The sequence below is a fragment of the Gymnogyps californianus genome, chromosome 16, assembly GCF_018139145.2.
Source record: "Gymnogyps californianus isolate 813 chromosome 16, ASM1813914v2, whole genome shotgun sequence".
Lineage (NCBI taxonomy): Eukaryota > Metazoa > Chordata > Aves > Accipitriformes > Cathartidae > Gymnogyps > Gymnogyps californianus.
This window is the reverse complement of record NC_059486.1, coordinates 12,904,826-12,924,094: the sequence shown is the minus strand read 5'-3', so window position 1 is coordinate 12,924,094 and position 19,269 is coordinate 12,904,826. Positions and strand designations below refer to the sequence as shown.

Below are 19,269 nucleotides of genomic sequence, written 5' to 3'. Positions count from 1 at the left end.
GTCCAGCCCAGAGGCTACGGAGGGCTCGGGATGGTCCTCGTGGACCGACCGTTCTCCTGTCAGGCTTGTTCTCCTCTCCTGGTGTAGCGGCTCAAGGCGGCAGTTCCTTTCCGTAGCAAACCCATCATGCCCATCTGTTTTTGGAGCAGCGGACAGATTATTCACTCTTCTGAAAAGCAGGACTGCTTCAGATATTTTCATGCATTGATCTGTAATTCTCTTTTCCAGTTAACTCTTTGCATTGGCAACCTGGATCTGATCTAGGCTACGCGGGGTACAGAAAACATTTACTACTGATTTGCTTCAGTTGATCAAACGCGATGCTCAGTTTGGGATCTTCCAGTGGTTCGGATCTCATCATTCTCGTAGTAATGTATTTTCTCCTTGACATCCTTTCACGGGGTGAATCCGTGACTGCCGGTGCGCTGTTTTCCATCCCACGTTTCGCGTTCGCCGTGAGCGGGAGGGTGCTCCCCGGAAGGAGCTGCCGATGAGCACCCCCCAGGGCTCGAGGCAGGGGGTGCCAGGCTCACCAGCCTTCGGGCACCGCCGCCGTGAGCCGGGCCCCGCTCCGCCGGCGGTACCTGCGCGAGGGCAGCGGGCCTCGGCCACGCTCGGCCCGCGCCGCCGCCCCGCTCCGCGTTCGCTGCCGGTTGGCCGCCGTCACGGCCCCGCCCCCCGGAAGCAGCTGGCCGCGCTGCCGGCGGCGGGCTGGGGCGCTCCGCCATGGCCGCCGAACCGCGGGCTACTGCCGGACACCGCGCTGCGCCGCCTCGGCGCCCGCCTCGCTGAGCCCCTTCCGCTCCCCTCCGCCCCGCGGCCCGCCATGGGCTCGCTGTTCCGCGGCGAGCCGATGTGCCTGGCGCAGCTCTTCCTCCAGAGCGGCTCGGCCTACGAGTGCCTCAGCGAGGTGGGCGAGCGTGGCCTGGCCGAGTTCCGAGACGTGAGTAGCGGCGACGGGGCCCGGGCGCCCGGCGGGGCTTCCTGGGAGAACGGGGGAGGTAAAAGGACCCCGAGGGGGCCCGGCGGGTGGGCGACGCGGGGAAAGCCGAGCCGGGCAGGGTAGTTGCCTGTGCACCTACCCTGCACAGGGAAGGTGTAGGTTTCATTCTGATGATGCGATGTAAAAGACTGCAAGACCGCTTCTGCTCCCATCTTTCCCCGACTGACATGCAGATGTATGGCTAATACTTACATCGCATTCGCGTGAAAGCGAGGTTGGGCGATGGAAAGTCGGTGTGGAGCCCCAGCCTCCCTGAGGCTCTACGGAGGGGTGTTTTGGGATGACTGTATCCTACCTTCTCACAGAATTAGTTTAAACTTGGTGGGGTTTTTTTTGCGGTAGGATCCCGTGGGAGAGCCCATTACCCACCTGAAGCCACACTGTATGTGTGAGTTAGTCTGAGTGTATGTGCACAGCTAATAGATATGCCCACCCCGTTGAGAGATGGATAGAAACGTCTTAGCTCTTCTGTAGGCTTATTTCTTCAACATCACAGACTGCTGGTTTGTAAAACATGTCTGTTCCTGGAGGAGCAATTCACCTTGGAGGAAACTACGTGCCTGACTAATATAAAAGTGGGTTGGGTAATAATTAACCTTGTTTCTGCCTTGTCTCTTCGTAATTATATGATCTTTGCTTGCTGACAGAGACTTTGGAATTTCTTCTAAGTATTCTTCAGAAATGTAGCTTGCAAAATCTTTGCAAGGAAAGGTGGGAGAACTGAAATTAACAGCTAGTTAGTAAATATGGCAGGTAGGAGGAAACAAATCTATGAGAATCGTTACATGGGTGTTCCGTTTAACGTGTTGATGCCATTCCAGGTATCTGACACACCATTTATTCTGGAAATAATGTATTAGTGGGTCTGATTTAAAAGCTGAATAAGTAGTCAGAGACATTGCACACTCATAATATGGGGATGTACGTAAAAAGATTCTTTCGAAACTTAACATTTCAAATAGATTCTCTGGAAATCCATTGCAAAAATTTGCTTGTAGAAAGGTTTGTTTGTTAATTTGAAGTCATTAAGCAGTATTTTAAAACTAGAAATACGGTCAGGAATGGTTTCTCTAGTAGATCTAGTTATTTTGTTATTTGAGTAAAACTAGCAAATGGCATTGATAATTCTGCTTTAATAAAACCTTGCTATTTGAAGACTTTTTCATCTTTTTAGATTTTTATACCTTCCTAGCTGAAAAGCACTTTGTAGAAAGGGAGCACATAGAATACGTGCAGAATTGTCTCCGTGAAGTCACAGAAATAGCTGTGGCTTTTTAGGGGTGGTTGCTGTTTTAAATACCTGATAAGCATTTTGTCCTTCCCCTTCAGCTCAACCCAAATGTAAGTCTATTTCAGAGAAAATTTGTGAATGAAGTAAAGAAGTGTGAAGAAATGGAAAGAATACTTGGTGAGCTTTATTTTCATGTCTGCCCTTTCTCATCTATGGCGTTATTAAAGCTTACATTGCTAGAGTGGAACTACAGTGAAGGTTTCAGCTACAGGGTTTTTTAATCTTCCTAGTCTTGTATGATCTGAATGCTGTAGAATCTTACAAAATTTCCATATGTATGAAAAAATACACATATGTAGAGTCTTTATGTAGATTTCTGGAGCCGGAAATGACTTGACTGTAGCACTGAATTGGGTCAGAACATACAGGTATAGTCCTTAATTTGTGTTGATATGCTGCATCAGTTTTGAGTGTATCACAGAATCGTTTAGGTTGGAAGGGACGTCTTGAGATCACCTAGTTAACTTCTAGCTCAAGCAGGGGCGGCTAGAGCCGGTTGTCCAGGACTATGTCTGGTGGGATTTTGAATATGGAGACTCCACAACCTCTTTGGGCAACCTTTTCCAGTGTATTACCACTGATCTCTGGTTCTCGGTTTTGTGAGCTGTAAAATTTACTTACACTACAACGTGTACATGCTAAATATAGGTTGGGTTTTTTTTAAACTCAGAGGTGAAGAAGAGTTGCTAATGTGTTGCTGATAAATAGTTGAGACCATTTCAGTATTGACTGCTCAAAACTCTGCTAGGAAAATGGAAGCTTTACTCTGGATATTTCCTTGACTATAAGATAAACCCTGTTTTTCATGTTATGTAACTCAATACTGTTGAACTTCCAAGCACCCTCAAAAATATCTCAAATTATTAATTGTATTCACATGGTAGTTAATAGAGAAGGGTATGCAGAGCATTACAACCAAGATGCAGATTTCTTCAGTGTATCCCAAGGAAAAGTTACCATTGAAGGGTTCTTTTATTGGAATCTCTCATCAGAGGCATGTGCTGGTCATGCCAAACCATCCCAGTAGCTATTTCGGCAATCTCCCTGCCCAGCGTGAGTTGCATTTGTTGTCAAGGTTGCTTAAGCCACTTTGTTTGAACACTTCTTATTCCAAACATGGGTCAATGAGCAGAACGTCAATTTTTGGCAGATGGCACGATTAGCAGAAAGTGGTTATCTTGCAGCAGCAAAGAGATACTATGAAATGTTAAAAGCTTCTTAAAAAGTACTTGTGGTTGGAAAATTTCACTCAGAGGACACTGAAGAGAGCTTACTTCTGCAAACTTCTAAGACAGTAATGTTCTGTGTATTTATTCCTAGCACTCCATAAGCCCCTCTTTTTTTGAAGACTCTGGTGTGTGTGTTGTTGCTAAAATAAATGAATAAAATAGCTAGGGCATGATGCTGCAGGGTGATCAGTACCATCAATAACAGCTGAAGGTCAACTATGCAGCATTCTAGGAAGTATAAGGAAGTACCATTTCCTTTCTGATCCTGTTTTTCTTCTCACTCCAGGGTATTTAGTACAAGAAATTAAAAAGGCGGATATTCCACTTCCTGAAGGAGATGTTGCTCCTCCTGCCCCCTTGCTGAAACACATTTTAGAAATCCAGGTAACTTTTCCACATAACAGATGCCAAAAGTATGGCTCTGGATCTTGGAACTTTAATTCAAACTTAATTACTTGCTGTCTCATTACCTATGACTTAAGTTATAGGAGTGTGGCGGGGGCGGCGGAAGCATTTGCTTTTGGTTTTGTCCAGTTTTTTTTCTTTCTGCCAGTGTCACTTCAAAGACTGCCAGTGAGGATTTGATATTAACACAAAATTCCTGTGAAAGGGTCAAAGCTAACTCATGGGGTTTGCAGTCATCTGTTTTATTTTGATGGATTGGTGTGTTATGCTGTTCCAGGCAAATTGTTATCTGTAGATATAGTCCTTCAGCCTCATTTATTGCTTTGGGTCTTACCTAAGGCCCTTTTTGTGCATCCAAAATTTGCAGGGTGTGTGGGAATTTTATATGCCCGAGGCTCTGCAGGTTCCAGTGCTGGTTGCGTAGCAAAACATGGTGCTATTTTCTCTGAATGCTTTTTCTGGTATTACGTTAGAAGTAGAAGCTTGTAAAATGCCAGTATGATTTTGAATGACATTCTGTTTTGCTGTAATTCTATTAATAGAATAGATAAGTGTCTTGCACCCTGTACTACCTGAAGTTCTAATTCCAAGTCTGTATTACTTAGCTCGGACACAAATTAGGGTCAGAACAGCAGACTTAACAGATGCCAATGGAGGATCAAGTGTACTCAGTACAAGGCAATCTTTGGCAGACTGAGGAATAAAACCTATGGAGCTTAAGTTAATTAAGAAATTGGGAAACTCCCATCATTGCAGCAAATTAATCTGTGCTTAAAATTCATCCTCCCCTGATTTCCAAAACAGTCTAATTAATTCTATGTCCTTTTTTCTCCATGTCTTAGGAACAGTTGCAGAAGCTGGAGACAGAATTGAGGGAAGTAACTAAAAACAAAGAAAAGTTGAGGAGAAACCTGCTTGAACTGACAGAATACACATGCATGTTAGAGGTCACGCAAAGATTTGTCAGGAGAACAGCTGAGGTACTGCTTATGTTGTTTGGCGAGGATTGTGTGTCATGTGGCATTTTTGTGGCATACTGTTGTTAGTTCTAGTTAAGTGCATGACTTGGTGTCAGGCTTTACAGCACTGTACGTTGTTTGTTATTATTTGTGCCCAGTATCTAGAGAACCTGACTGGCAAGCTCTTGAGCTAGGCTGTGTTCATATACATAGCAAAATACAGCCCTGAATTTAGAGGAGCTTTGTGATTTCTGTGTTGAATTGTTTGAATGTTACTGCTGATGCCAGCTGAGAATGAAGGAGTATTGGTGTTGATGCATAAACTGTGCTAAGAAATTTCCCCTGTAACCTTTGCAACACTGACTATAATTGCTAAGAGTAGTACACTTTAGATCCCAAGATCTCTCTTGTGTGAATTGAAAACAGGAAACGGTTTTATATTTTTATTGAAACAATTTACTTAATTAGCTTATAAATGAATGAGAATATTTTTTTCTGAAAGCTATGAATGATCTTTGTTTTATTTGCTAGTATGAATCCCATTTACATGCAAATTATGAAGAATTTCCATCTGTGGAAAATGAGCCATTAGTGGATTACAACTGTATGCACAGACTGGGTGCCAAGCTGGGGTAGGTATGGTTCAGTCCATGTATGGCAGGTTGTCAGTGTGTGCTGTTTCAAAACTGCTTGATGAGCTGCTGTAAATAACGGGCTGTTTTCTTAAAAGATGGAATGTAGTGTGACTGTAGTGACTTCAGATGAGCCAAACAGTTTTAGACAGGGTAGGAGTCTGACCCAAATGTACCTTTGTAACAAAATTGGATTATTTGAAGAGATATCTAGAACAGCACCAAAAAAACTGTCACAAAACTTCTGTCAAACCAAGTATGTGTGTTAAGGAGAATCTCTAAATGCTCTATATTGGTACTTTCTTCTACTGTTTAAACTCTGTTTTTCTAGGATAAACACAGTGTTGTAATCACCTGGCAATGTCAGTTGTAAATGTAACATTATTAATGCTATTGCTTACTTGCCTTTAAAATGATGTATGGATACTGCTTTCTATAACACCATTATGAGAGGGTATCTTACCAAGAAAAAATTAAGAACCTTACTATCACAGAAAGAACATCAAATATAATTCTAGTTGTGTGCTCAGGCCTACAGTCTGTGTTCCAAATAGAAATTGCGTCTCTATTTCATATACTAGTTACTTCCTGTTTAGTGTGATGCTTCCCTCTCTAGAGACGGCAGATGTTAAATTATTGTGGCTATGTGCTCCTGAGTGATGATGTACTCTGAGTTTTTAATTTTTTTCTTCTGGATTTTAGCTTATTTTTCAAATTTTTCTTTCTCCATAGATTCATATCTGGGTTAGTTCACATAGCGAAAGTTGAAGCATTTGAAAAAATGCTGTGGAGAGTCTGTAAAGGATATACTATTGTTACATATGCAGAGTTGGATGAATGTCTGGAAGATCCAGATACAGTGAGTAAATGTTGTAACTATCCGTTTATTTTGTTCTGGACTTTTCATAAGACTTGGAAGAATTGCTGCTCAGGTCTGCAGTGAATGTGAATGATTTCCCAGTGGCCTTGGAGGGAAAACTATTTTAAAGTACCTGTAAGACTTTAAAATTAGAGGTCTTGATGCCACCATAACTATAGGAGTGGCAATTAATTTATCATGGTTCAGCTTGATAAGTGCAGAACTTTATTGTGGAATAGTAGTGACTTTATGATAGGCTACCTTGATCAAAATACATGGCATAAATGGCTGCTTGGATATTTATTAACTAGGTCTGTACAGTGTATTGCCTTCTAATAGTAATTTTATTTGTTCATTCAGTAGTTAAGGAAAAGAAGTCTGGAGTACAGTTGGTCTTCTGTGAAGTTTTTTCTCTGAACTTATAAAATTCACTTTTTGTAAATCAGCAATTATGGCTGCCTAATCTGTCACTTTTAAATTTTGCTTTGATTCTAATTTGTAACATTTTAATTTTTTTAAGAGTTTTTTGTTACTAATAATTCTGAGATGGTAAAATATAGTATCTCTTTTATTTTTCCTGAAAACTTTTTCTGTTTTTCTCTAATATACCAAAAAAAAGAGAGATATTGGCACACTTGAATTTTATTTTTTGATCATCACTGAAATGGTGGAAGGTTAATGCTACTAACACAGCTTTTTCTTATTATTCAGATTTGTTATTTTGCTCTATAATTATATCACAGTGGAGTTGTTGGTTAAAAACAAACTTCATCAACTTAACTTTTTTGGTTTTTTAGGGTGAAACCACAAAATGGTTTGTTTTTTTAGTGTCCTATTGGGGTGAACAAATTGGCCAGAAAGTTAAGAAGATTTGTGACTGGTAAGAAGTAAAACTAATATATATAATTTCTTTATACCTGGGTTATTTTCTTGTTAGTTTTCCCCCTGCTCCCCTTCCTTTTAACTGTTGATTTTTTAGGCAAGGTTTTTGAAGTTAAATTTGTTCCTCCCCTCCCATTGCATCTAGCTTTATAATTATGCAATATACAAATAAATGTATGAGTCATTTTATCTGCAGTCCCTATTAAGTGCAGGCGAAGTACTGATTCTCTCAGTTGAATCTGTTCAATGGTTATTAAATGGTGTGTTGCAGATTTGGCTAGGGCGTGGGGTTGGGTGATGTGTTTTGTTTTAGTTTGGTTATTTAACACAAACTTCTGGTTTTTATAGCTATCACTGTCATGTGTATCCCTATCCAAATAACATGGAGGAGCGCAGGGCAGTGGTTGAAGGACTAAATGTTCGTATTCAGGATCTTCATACTGTGAGTAAATAACAGTATTCCCTTTGCTGTAGTTATTGCACCATAGGAAATCATTTGACGAATCACAGCATTAAATACATGAGTATGTTTCTAAAATACATACAGCTTTGGATCTGAACATGACTGTATGTCATGTCCCTGGTCTCGTGTTGCATGATTCTGTTAAACTTCAGGGCACTTGGCATTGCCTTCTGTTTTAAGCAGTGGTTAGCGTGCCCTCCTACAAACGTGATCCGTCATTGGACAAATACTCGGTGCTCTTACTGTGGTTACCATAACCACTGTTACATTTTCAATGAAATCTTTTTGTTTTTTTCTTGGACAAAGGTGCTGCATAAAACTGAGGATTACTTACGCCAAGTCTTGTGTAAAGCATCTGAATCCATCTATACATGGGTTATCCAAGTGAAAAAGATGAAAGCCATTTATCATGTACTCAACCTGTGCAGTTTTGATGTCACAAATAAATGTTTAATTGCTGAGGTTTGGTGTCCAGTGGCTGATCTGCAAAATTTGCGCCATGCGTTGGAGAAGGTTCAGTAAGTCAGCTGAATGCTCACTGATGTTAAAGCTTTTGTCTTGAACTAACTATACAGATAAGGAAAGAAAATAATTATTTTAAATAGGCTAAAAGTAGGCACAGGCAGGTTTGGGTCTCTATAAACTCAAGTCAAACAATTTCTTTATAAGCAGAGCCTTTATTTAGTGTTGTGTGTGGTGGTTTGTTGTTTTATTGTTGTTTTGTTTTTCTTGAATACCTTCTGTGTTGAACCCAAGTCTGACTGAGCTCACAATGCTATTTGCAGTCAAGTAGAAGGTGCTAATTCCCTTGCATTATTTGTGTTGAGTGCAGCTCTGTCTTTGTTTTATAAGAGAGAATTTTTAGTAACAAATCTTTGTTTTATAATATTGACTGATGAGTGTCGTTTGATGTTTCGTATAAAGTAAGGATTAGAACACTGTACATAATCAGTGTTTTTAGAGGAACAGATCAATGTAATTTTTTTTAAGAAGGCACAAAGGGATAAATGTTAAACTTGGGGCTTAATTTAGGGATGTTTCAGGATCAGTGAAACTGCTGATAGAGGAAATGTTTTCACTTTGATTAGATTAAGCATCAACTGAGTTTTTACATAAATGTGTCTTCTTTCTGTCTGTAATTAGAGGAAGAGTGGGGCTACAATTTCTTCATTCATGAATACCATCCCAACAACACAACCTCCTCCAACTTTGATACGTACCAATAAATTCACCTCAGGATTCCAAAACATTGTTGATGCTTATGGAGTTGGAAACTATGGGGAAGTTAATCCAGGTTGGTCCTTCTGAAATCTGAACTGTGAGCTGTGCTGTCATTACTGCTTGCCTTATTATGTGTTTAAATACCTTGCTGAGCTGGACACTAGTAAAGACAAAACGGTGACAACCATACTGCTTATTAGTAGCTGTTTTAAAATTTCAATAGCTCATCAAAAATACAAATGGTGCTCCAAGCAGTAAGATGGGATTTGATTTTGCTGCATTATTTTAGCATTAAGGATGCTGATAATAGCTGTATAATGTTTCTTTATATGTTTTACCTTGGATAAGATACGTAGGGGGAAAAAGAAAACTTTGGTAATGGCTATTGATCGTACTGAAGCATGGAGCTCATCACTTGAAAAAATCCAGCTTGTTGTATAGCCCAGTTAGTTTAATGTCTTTAGGTATTTTTGTAGCTACGTTGACTATGTCATGCTATACAGGAGAATGTACATTATAATACAGAGCCAAAATAGCCACGGAGGAAGAACTGTTTGTTTGGTTTTTATTTCCTGGGCTCACATTATTATCCTCAGAATTGTCAGCTAATGCTCAACTGCAGAGTTGTCATTACTAAGGGATATACAATAAGAAGCTTTAAACTGAGTTAAATTTGTAGTGTGGGGGAAAGGTCTATTAGTAGGGGGTGAAATGTCTTTCAAACTTAAAGCTGAAAATTGTTTGAGAGGTTAAAGTAGTTGAATTGCTTAGGCATAATTCAGATAGCAACATCATCTGTTGTGCTACGTGCCTGAAATCTGTTATGTTGTCATTTCAGCTCTCTATACCATCATCACTTTTCCCTTTCTGTTTGCGGTTATGTTTGGAGACTTTGGGCATGGTCTGCTAATGTTCATATTTGCGCTCCTGACAATACTGTATGAAAACCACCCTAGATTACAAAGATCACAAGATGAGGTAAAAGGAATTACAAATAATTTACTCCCCATCCAGCAAGATAACTTCAATTGAATAGTTACTATGTTTCTGAAAAGTACTATTTATTGCACGTGTATTAGACAGGGTTTTTTTTTTTTCCCTTTGTTTCGGGATTTTCTGTGTTTAAAGTTGCTATGTTCCTCAATGTGATATCTTAACAAACTGTTCACTTTTTTTGAAAGGACAGAAATAATCAAGTTGGAATGAAAGACTGACAAAAATTAGTTGATACTGTTGGGCTTGTCTTTCCTTCTGCTAGGGCTACTTAGTGATGTGTGTGTTTTGCAGAATGTAATTACAGTGACTAACATGAGGAGAAAATGATTTTTCAAATTCCATCTTCTTTTATTGTTTCTGAAAGGGAGTTGTAGTTTGAAATGTATTAAACTTAATTTTAATTTTTTAAGCATATGGGGTTGGAATGCAGAACACCTGTGTCTCATTAGAATTATATTTAATTAAGAATGGCTGCAAATGTCTAACTTCTGGAAAACTAGTCCCAGGAAGGAAACATGGCTTTAAAAGTGTATTCGTTAGCGTAACGATGCCAATGAGAAAAGTCTCAGTTTGTGTCATGGGAGCTTGCATGGGGACTTCAAATCTCTGTATTCAATTTAAACCACAGTTATCTTTCAGAATATACTTCTTGCTGCTAGCTCTGTTTCCTAATGCACATAAACCTTTGCATATAAATCACTTGACATAAAGCTGTGAATGTGGGGAGATGAATTGCACCCATTTGGTGACTGACATTTGTAAATTGCAAGTTCACATGCTTAAAGCAAAATTCTCTGTGTTACATCTTGGTTGGCCTTAGATTTCTTCATATTCCTTAATGACTATTCGCAAGAATTTTTAGTTTTTACAAGTCTTTGTATGACCAAAAATGCATTTCTCTTAGAAATGTGTAGATAACGATTGTTCACATAGCAGATGATGTTCTCTATTTTTTCTTTTTTCCAATACTTACAGATAATGAAAATGTTGTTTGAAGGCCGATATGTTATTTTATTAATGGGTCTGTTTTCTGTATACACTGGATTGATCTATAATGACTGTTTTTCAAAGTCGTTAAATATATTTGGTTCTGGATGGAATGTTTCAGCAATGTTTGAACAGGTTTGGAGGTGAGTGGCATGCCTCTGCTTGCTATACCATTAAACAAAAATGTACTTCCTGCAACAGTTTAACCCTTTTGCTCCCCATTTTAACTGTCCTTTTATTGAGAGTAGTAAGTAAATGTAGTGAAATCTAGCAAAATCTGGTTGTTAAAGTAGCAAGTGCTAGTGCACTAAGGGCTGATACATCTATGCTTAGAATAAAAAAGGCAGTAATAGTTATTTAAAAACAAAAAATCAAATTGCTCATTATCTTAAATTGGGAAATCCACAGAGAACACAATTTCTTGCAAAACCACTACTAGAATTTGATGATATTCAGTCAATCTGTCAGGTTAATCTTGTATTTATCAGTGCTGCTTTACTGGATTTACATGTCCTCAGTCACCTGGAACATTTTCTACAGTATTATCATTTGGTATAGATGACAATCAGTCTTCTCCTGGAACAAATTCTGTTGCAATACCCTAATGCTATATGCTAGCTAGTAACTTTTAGTGATTAAAAACTGCAGCTGGCATAGTATCTTTTTATTGGTAGTAAGAACTTGCACCTAATTTTATGAGGTGATATTTCTAGGGTTTATTCAGTCTCTAAACCTTCTTAGGTGTGTTTTGCCTTTTTTTGTGGTCTCACAGAGGTGTTCTTATGAATGGCTGGAGACTTCAGTAGTATTGTAAAATCCTACCAGAAGGCACTAGGACTTTGTCTTGTCATGTATTCTTTTTATTCATAAAAAGTGCACTGCCTCCTGTGTTATGGTTTGTCTTTATGCTAATGGTTTTAGTTTGTCTCCAATTATTATATTTTCCAGGAGAGGTTCCTGAATATATATATCTCTCTCTATATATATCTCAGATTTTGAGAGGAATACAAAACATAGGGCTAGTTTTGGAGAAATTTGTCCTAGGTCATGCTTGTGGAATGAATAGCCAAGCAGCATTAGCATCTACTGTAAAAAAAAATTAACAATTAATGAAATAAATTAATTACCTAGCAATCATTAGTCTCTGCACAGCTTTTCTTGATAGCCTACTTTTTTCTTTCTTTTTTTTTTTTTTTTTTTTTTTTTACACTATGCGAATTGTCAAACTACTTTTTCACGAAGTGGGATAACCTAGTTGTTTTGGTTATGCCCTTTGGTATTTAAATGTTCACAGCTTGCATCTCATTTTGCTTCAAAAACAGGAAGTGGCTTAAAAGAGTAGAGTCAAAACCACTGACTTTGGTTAAAATGTGAACAGGTTGTGAGTGCTGTGTTAACTAAAAACTATATGAAGTTAGAGTGGAAACTCATCCAAATGCAAAAGGGAAAAAAGATATCAATTATTCTTTGGGTGTTTGTAGTGAATTTTATCTAAAAGCAAATTCTGAGCTTTTAAAATGAAACTTTCCATTCTAGGAGAATGAGGAATAAAATCCAGAAACTTGCCTTTCAAAGACAGTTAGTACAAATTAAGCCCAGATTGTGAGTTTGTAGAGTTTGGGGGGTGGTGGGGGTGGGGGTGTTGCTATTGTTTTTATTAGCCAGGCCCTTTGTGCTTAGAAATTCTTTTAAAGTCTGACAGTGGGTGAGCTAGTCATATAAAGGAAAGCAGGAGTGGTGTCCTGCAGAACTGAAAGTATATGTTGTCACTGTGTGTCAGATCTGATTGTGTTTTTCTTTCTCTGCAGTCTTGAGGATCTGAAGTCTAATCAATTTTTAACACTGGATCCAAATGTTACTGGTGTATACAATGGAGCTTATCCCTTTGGAATTGATCCGGTTAGTTTTATTCTTTTAAATTATCCATTTGTGATGATCAGTCATTTGTAAATTAGATTTTAGTATGTGTATGAGGAAGATAAATCTTACTATGGAAAAAAAACATTTCTGCTTGCATTCTCCATTCAAAAAGAGCTTTTCCCTTAACGAGTCAAAGAAAGCTTTCGCTGTTTCCATGAAACTCAAATTTCAGTTGTGGTCCCCGTTTGAGGTAGAATTCTGGTCTCCGATAGAGAAAGGATACTGTTTAATTCCTTCTGTTACACTGCTCTTTAATGCTAGTTTTGTCTTCTCTTCTTCAGATATGGAATTTGGCAAGCAACCGTCTCAGTTTTTTAAATTCTTTCAAAATGAAAATGTCTGTGATTTTTGGAGTGACTCACATGACGTTTGGAGTTGTATTGGGGGTATTTAACCACTTGTAAGTACAAGAAGTTAAGATAATAATAACATTATAGTTTTTGTCAAGTCTTGAATTATAACAGTTAATCTGGTAAGAGAAACTGAAACAATTTTTTAAAAACAGAATAATAGTAATTGTGAAAACTGTTCTTAAAAGACAGTAACAGAGAGGTCTTCCTTCACATAAATAAGATGATGGATCAGTATTATGCCAAAAAATCTGAAGACATGGATTAATACAACATTTTATTTCACTTGTTGCTAAATAGAGATACATGCCTCTTATGGTCTTCATTTCCACTGAAATACCTGATTAAAATTTCACTGAATATGAAGAAATTGGTTCTGGATTGTAATTTCAGTCTTGCTGTTTAAAAGTTCTGGGTACTGTTCTGTTTTATTGAAATCATGTTTGGGCCATGTATTTATCTTGATCTGTCTTTGTAAAACTTATTTTTCATTTTTTCCCCATTTTTATCTTTTAGGCATTTCAAGAAGAAGTATAATATTTATTTGGTTTTTCTTCCTGAACTTTTATTCATGATGTGCATCTTTGGCTACCTTGTGTTTATGATCTTCTTTAAATGGTTAGCGTACTCTGCAGAGGACTCTACCTCTGCTCCTAGTATTCTGATTCAATTTATTAACATGTTCCTGTTTCCTGATGGTGAAACAGAGGTCTTCTACACCGGACAGGTTAGTAGTGCTGTTACAAGCTTCTGAAGATGCTGTTGTTCCCTGTGCAGGTAACACTTCACCAGTCATGAAAGGCTGATGGCTGAGTGTTCTCCTGGGAAGGGGAATGTATCAGACTAAGGGGAAATTGAATAAACGTTATGATTAAATAACATATTTACTCTTTAATTGGTTGTAAGATTTTACATAGTGACTTCTGAAAATGCCTGTTTCTAGAACAAAATCTCCCAGGTTAAAATTAAGGCTAGAGAACAGAGTCTCATGCTTGTAATTTTGATGCTTTTCTGTATGCTGTAAATAATCTTACTAAACTGAGTATCAGTAATGCCTTAATCTAGAACCTGGTCCTGAAGATGCTGGATGTCTGTAACCCAGTTTAAGGGCGTGATTAATTAAAATACTTATGTGCATGTTCAGTTTGGAGTACAGGCCCCCTGAAATCAGTAGCATTTTTCTTATGCTTGAACAGGCCTTTAAAGGAGAATGGGAAGGCTTTTCCTACTTTTGATTTTGTGATCTAATTGAATTTTTTCTTTCCCTCTCAAACAGGTTGCTCTGCAGAGGTTTTTACTTAGTATTGCTTTTCTTTCTGTTCCTGTAATGCTTTTTGGTAAACCACTTTATTTATATTGGTTGCACAGTGGAGGCCGAGGCATTAGAATGTACAGGGTAAGTATTGAGAGACATATGCACATTTCTTTAGTATAGAAGAATTCAGCTGGTGTTGTATTGCATAGAGAGTAATGTCCTTACTAGATATTTCTACTCAACTTGGAAAGTTTTTGACTGTAACACAAATAGTACTTTGTTACTCTAGCTCTCTTTTTGCCTTTGCCTGCGACTACTTTAAATAAATTTTAAAAATTACACTGGCAGTCCACTTGAAGACACGATACATTTCTGTTTTGTAGAGAGGCTACAAGCTAATTCGAAAAGAAAGTGAAGAAGAGCTTTCTCTGCTGAGATGTCATGATGTAGAAGAAGGAAGCAGTCATTCAGACAGTGGGCACAGAGAGGGGGATGGAGAGGAGGTAATGCTTTTACTTAATCTCTAGTTTGTATGTCCTTAAAAGCAAATTAGAAGTGGAAAATCAAGAAGATGACCTGTACAGTGAGTGCCTGGAAGTTTTCAAGAAAATCAGCTGAGCCTTTGCAAGGACCTTGATGCTTGAATGCAATTTACTTATTTTTATTTGTTGCTATTTTATCATTATTTCTTGGTATATTCAGATTGCTACAGTAAACCAATCTATCTGTAGTGGAGAACAGAAGAGTGCTTTATTTGCATCTACAGACTGCATCTAAGACTGTAGGTTTTCTTAAATTGAAGAGTGGGATAAAAATCCTGGCTTTTGTATGGTTTTATGGATTCTTAAAATTAAGGCAAGAGGACGACTGCCCAGCTTCCTGTTAATTAATCTTGGCTTTTCATCCAGACAAAAGTCTTTTTATGTCTGCAAATTACATCTTGTGATGAGGATTATTGCTAATGGGGGTTGAGAGACATGGATGGCATTCTTAGTCCCCAGCTATTGCTGCTGTTTAGTTTGGGCAAACTTTTAAAGGTCTTGACTGATTCCGCTGATTTCATGTGAATTGAAAGACAAAAAATTGCTTCAGTTTCCCAGTGTGCAGACTATGTATAGTACTTGCTTCACTGGGGTAGTAGACTCTTGCTTCTTATGTATAGAAAATACAAGAATTGTTTGCTTAAATAAAATGTGTCATAGTTCCATGCAAAGTAAATGTTGACATTTGTAGTAGTATTAGTCTTGGAACTCTTTGTTAGCAACAAGTATGTATATTTAGAGTTTACAGTATTAATGTAGTTATTTTTCTATCACTAGCATTACTAATAACCCTGCTTTTAAAGATGCAGAAATTGACATTGTAAACTTACAACCTCAATAGAATGGGAATTAGAACCATGGCTGGTTTTACTACTTAGAGTTTTCAAGTATTAGATCATATTCCTTGTGGAAGACATAAATTGCATTCATTTTCATCTGTCAACAAAGTAATTGGGGAAACTAACTGGGAAACTATAGCATCTGATTTTTTTTTTTTTTTAATGTTGTCGCTGTAATAAGGATCTTAAACATTGAATCATTAAACATTGATATGAAATCAATGTATTACCCTTTAATGGAATTTTTCTTCCATGTATATTAAGATTTGCAGATAAATGTTTTTGTTCTCTCGTGCTGTACTCGGTTGTTTCAATGGATACAATTTTTTTTTAATTTTTTAGCTTAATTTTGCAGATGTGTTTATGAATCAAGCAATTCATACCATTGAATACTGTCTAGGATGTATTTCTAATACAGCCTCATACCTGAGACTCTGGGCATTAAGTCTCGCTCATGCACGTAAGTGGGGGTTTTGTTGGTTGGTTGGGTTTTTTCCATCTGTCTTGATTTTTTTATTGCTGGTTAGAGGGAGGCTGGCCTGTTGAAGTGATACAACTATGAAATTATCTTTTTCTTAATTTAAAAAAATTCCCTGTTTAAACTAATTGTGATCTATGGAAAGCCCCCAAACTAAAATTATGACTTATTGTTTGGAATCTAGTTATTTTCTTCATCGATAGCTCTGTGTTGTAAAGAGGCTGATTATCTGAGCACAGCGTTACCTCACATAATAGTGACACTATCAGTAGTCACAGTACCATTTCCTATTTCCCATTGATTGACCAGTTTGGAAGATATTTAGGCACTTGCTAATGGTGTCATGGTGTAAACTGTTGCCATCAGTAGATCTCATTTTGAAACTGAGATGTACTGTTTAAGTATTTGGGGCGGGGGGGGCCGCAACTAACTGGGGTGGGGGATTGCTTATAGTTCCCATGTTCAGCAGATCCTGTAATATTGTTTAAACTAGAATACAGGTCAGTTAGAGTAGCTCACTGGGTGAATGTATGCAATATCAACATTAATTATGAAAATTCTTTTTTAATAGAGTTATCAGAAGTTCTGTGGCAAATGGTGATGAGAGTGGGTCTTCGTGTGGATACAACGTATGGTGTCTTACTGCTAGTCCCTGTTCTAGCCTTTTTTGCTGTGCTAACGGTTTTTATTCTTTTGGTCATGGAGGGGCTTTCTGCTTTTCTCCATGCTATACGACTTCACTGGTAAGTTCATTTTTTCTTTATACCACTTTAGTGTATACTGGCTTGTTGAAGAGGAATTTTTGTGTCAAAATATTAGGTGCATTATTAAAAAGTGTAAAATTCAACAGCCTCGTGCTACTGTAATAGATTTATTTAATCATATTAAATAAATGGCTTGTTAGTTGAATGTGATTGTTCCTCTGGAATATTTTCAGTAAATTAAAATACTATATTGGCTTATGATGCACATTAACCTCAGCCACATTCAGAGTTGATTTTGGTGCAAACTATGAGTACATTTGATTTATAGTATTGCAGCTTTTCATACTGTAGAATATTACTAACGTGGATAAGTATGTTTAATGTCAGTATGGTTATATCTCTAAATGACTTCAGTCTATTTTATTTATTTGGTTCAACAGAACATTTACATTAGTGAGCAAAACTTCTGCTAAAGTGGGGCTGCCCACCCTTAAGTGTTTTAATCCTTTCTTAGTCTTAATATCATGAGCTCTGCACATTCGAGTGGATTCAGAGAATATTTAGTTTGAAACCTGATGAAATTTACAGTATAAGAAAAGGCAGACATAAACACAAGAGGCAGAGCTGTATGCATTAGAGTATTGTCCTCATGATATTGTATATTTGCAAAACAATTAGCTGCAACTAACTCGAAAACAAATTAGTAAGACAGAAGTGAGAAATGAGCCGTTACAGCACAATGTCAGTGTGTTTGGGTCTCTTGAGAAACATGAAATTTGCCTGGGACTGGGACAGGAAGGTTAAATAGCTGCACAGAAAGCATAAGTGACAGGACTAGGATTGGTTTTGTTCAGCCTCTTGTGTTGCACAGTTCTATCCCTTGACAACAGGTCGTTTTGGATTAATATACAGATTCTGTTGGTTTTTTTTTTTTTGTCTCGTTTCAGGGTGGAATTTCAGAACAAATTCTACTCTGGTGGAGGATACAAGTTTACGCCTTTCTCTTTTAAGCACATTTCTTTACATTTTAATAAAGATGATACGGCATAGTTTGGTTGCTGTCAGCAGAAATGTTTGGAATTGTCTGCAAATAATCATGTGATTGGATCTCACCTATGAAAGGTTTCTTGCAGGACAAAGTGGTTTTCACTGATTGCCTTATAATGCAGCCAAATAATTCTGTAATATATACCTCCCATAGAAATACATAGCAGATCTGGAGCATCTTGTAAAGTATATAGATATAAAATGTACATTTTTCTTGATAAACTAATGTTGTAAATTAATTTTATTCTTTAAAGAAAAAAAAGTTGTTACTGCTTGTACTAAAACCAGTGTAGGCATTTTTTTTTTTTGTTGAGGCTGTTTATTTTCTTCAATGGTTACTTTTAAGTTATCTGAAAGACTTTTCATCATATTAAACATTCATTACTAATCACATACTTTAAGTAAGCTACCGTCTCATGCATTTCGGGAACAATTTAGCAATGCAACAGAAGCAATGTGTGTTTTCAGTATCTATTCCAGAAGGATTATGAAATGTAAATTTATACACAGCAGTGCACTGTGGTCTTTTTTGGCCACATTTAAAATTGCACCAAAAATGTTAACTGTTTATTCTGAGTTCTGCCCAGAGTTATTACTTTATTCTTTCAGAAGCCACAGTGATATTTAATGTTATGGAAGAAGGCAGGATTAGAAGTGGAGACTGGAAGTATTAGCCCTCTTACTTCCCTGTAGTGAGGTGCTTTCTGATACGTGCTGTTCTGCAAAGTGAGTTGCGTGCAGCCCATCACTTGTGGTGACCTTGATGGGTAAAAGCCTCAGAAAAAGTCTTGCGCTGTCTGGATGAGGACTCAAATAAAAGAATGCCTATGAGAAATTTTTATCCCGAGTTTCCTGAAATTTTTATGCAGAGTTTCTACTCCTAGGAAAAACTTTTGCACGGGGAATGAAGAATTGGCCTTGATCCGTGTTTATGTTTGGCTGTAAGGACATGCATACAGTGTTACTTAGCTGATGTTGTTGAACCAAAGTTTATACTGAATAGGTGGAAAGGGGTCATTTTGTATTATTTTTTTGTATCAGTGTGAAAATGGGGATATTACCATAATGTTTTAACATCTGTGCCATAAGAACGGCGTAAGTTAAATTTTGCACTTGTTTCATACGAATTCCGAATAAAACCTCGTTTGCCCTGTTCAGAGCGGGCCCTTATGTTTGTACATAGCCTTTTCCCTGCACCTGGCAACGC

At 37.7% G+C, this 19,269-nt stretch overlaps 1 protein-coding gene across 1 annotated transcript; it reads left to right on the top strand.

The window, feature by feature from the left end:
- Window positions 1–810: 810 nt before the first annotated feature.
- Window positions 811–19,219, top strand: ATP6V0A2 (ATPase H+ transporting V0 subunit a2). Its single transcript, XM_050906418.1, has 20 exons — window positions 811–943; window positions 2,333–2,411; window positions 3,810–3,907; window positions 4,771–4,908; window positions 5,419–5,519; window positions 6,252–6,378; window positions 7,176–7,258; window positions 7,609–7,702; window positions 8,030–8,236; window positions 8,867–9,017; window positions 9,783–9,917; window positions 10,914–11,070; window positions 12,736–12,826; window positions 13,129–13,247; window positions 13,714–13,924; window positions 14,474–14,593; window positions 14,836–14,955; window positions 16,176–16,293; window positions 16,883–17,054; window positions 17,963–19,219. The coding sequence occupies exons 1-20, from the start codon at window positions 827–829 to the stop codon at window positions 18,063–18,065; spliced, it is 2,541 nt and encodes an 846-aa protein (XP_050762375.1). The 5' UTR covers window positions 811–826; the 3' UTR covers window positions 18,066–19,219.
- Window positions 19,220–19,269: the final 50 nt, after the last annotated feature.

Coding starts and splice junctions, on each gene's coding strand:
- ATP6V0A2 (XM_050906418.1), top strand. CDS start 827: ATGGGCTCGCTGTTCCGCGGCGAGCCGATGTGCCTGGCGCAGCTCTTC. Junction 5,520..6,251: donor AGACTGGGTGCCAAGCTGGG/GTAGGTATGGTT, acceptor CTTTCTCCATAG/ATTCATATCTGGGTTAGTTC. Junction 8,237..8,866: donor TGCGCCATGCGTTGGAGAAG/GTTCAGTAAGTC, acceptor GTCTGTAATTAG/AGGAAGAGTGGGGCTACAAT.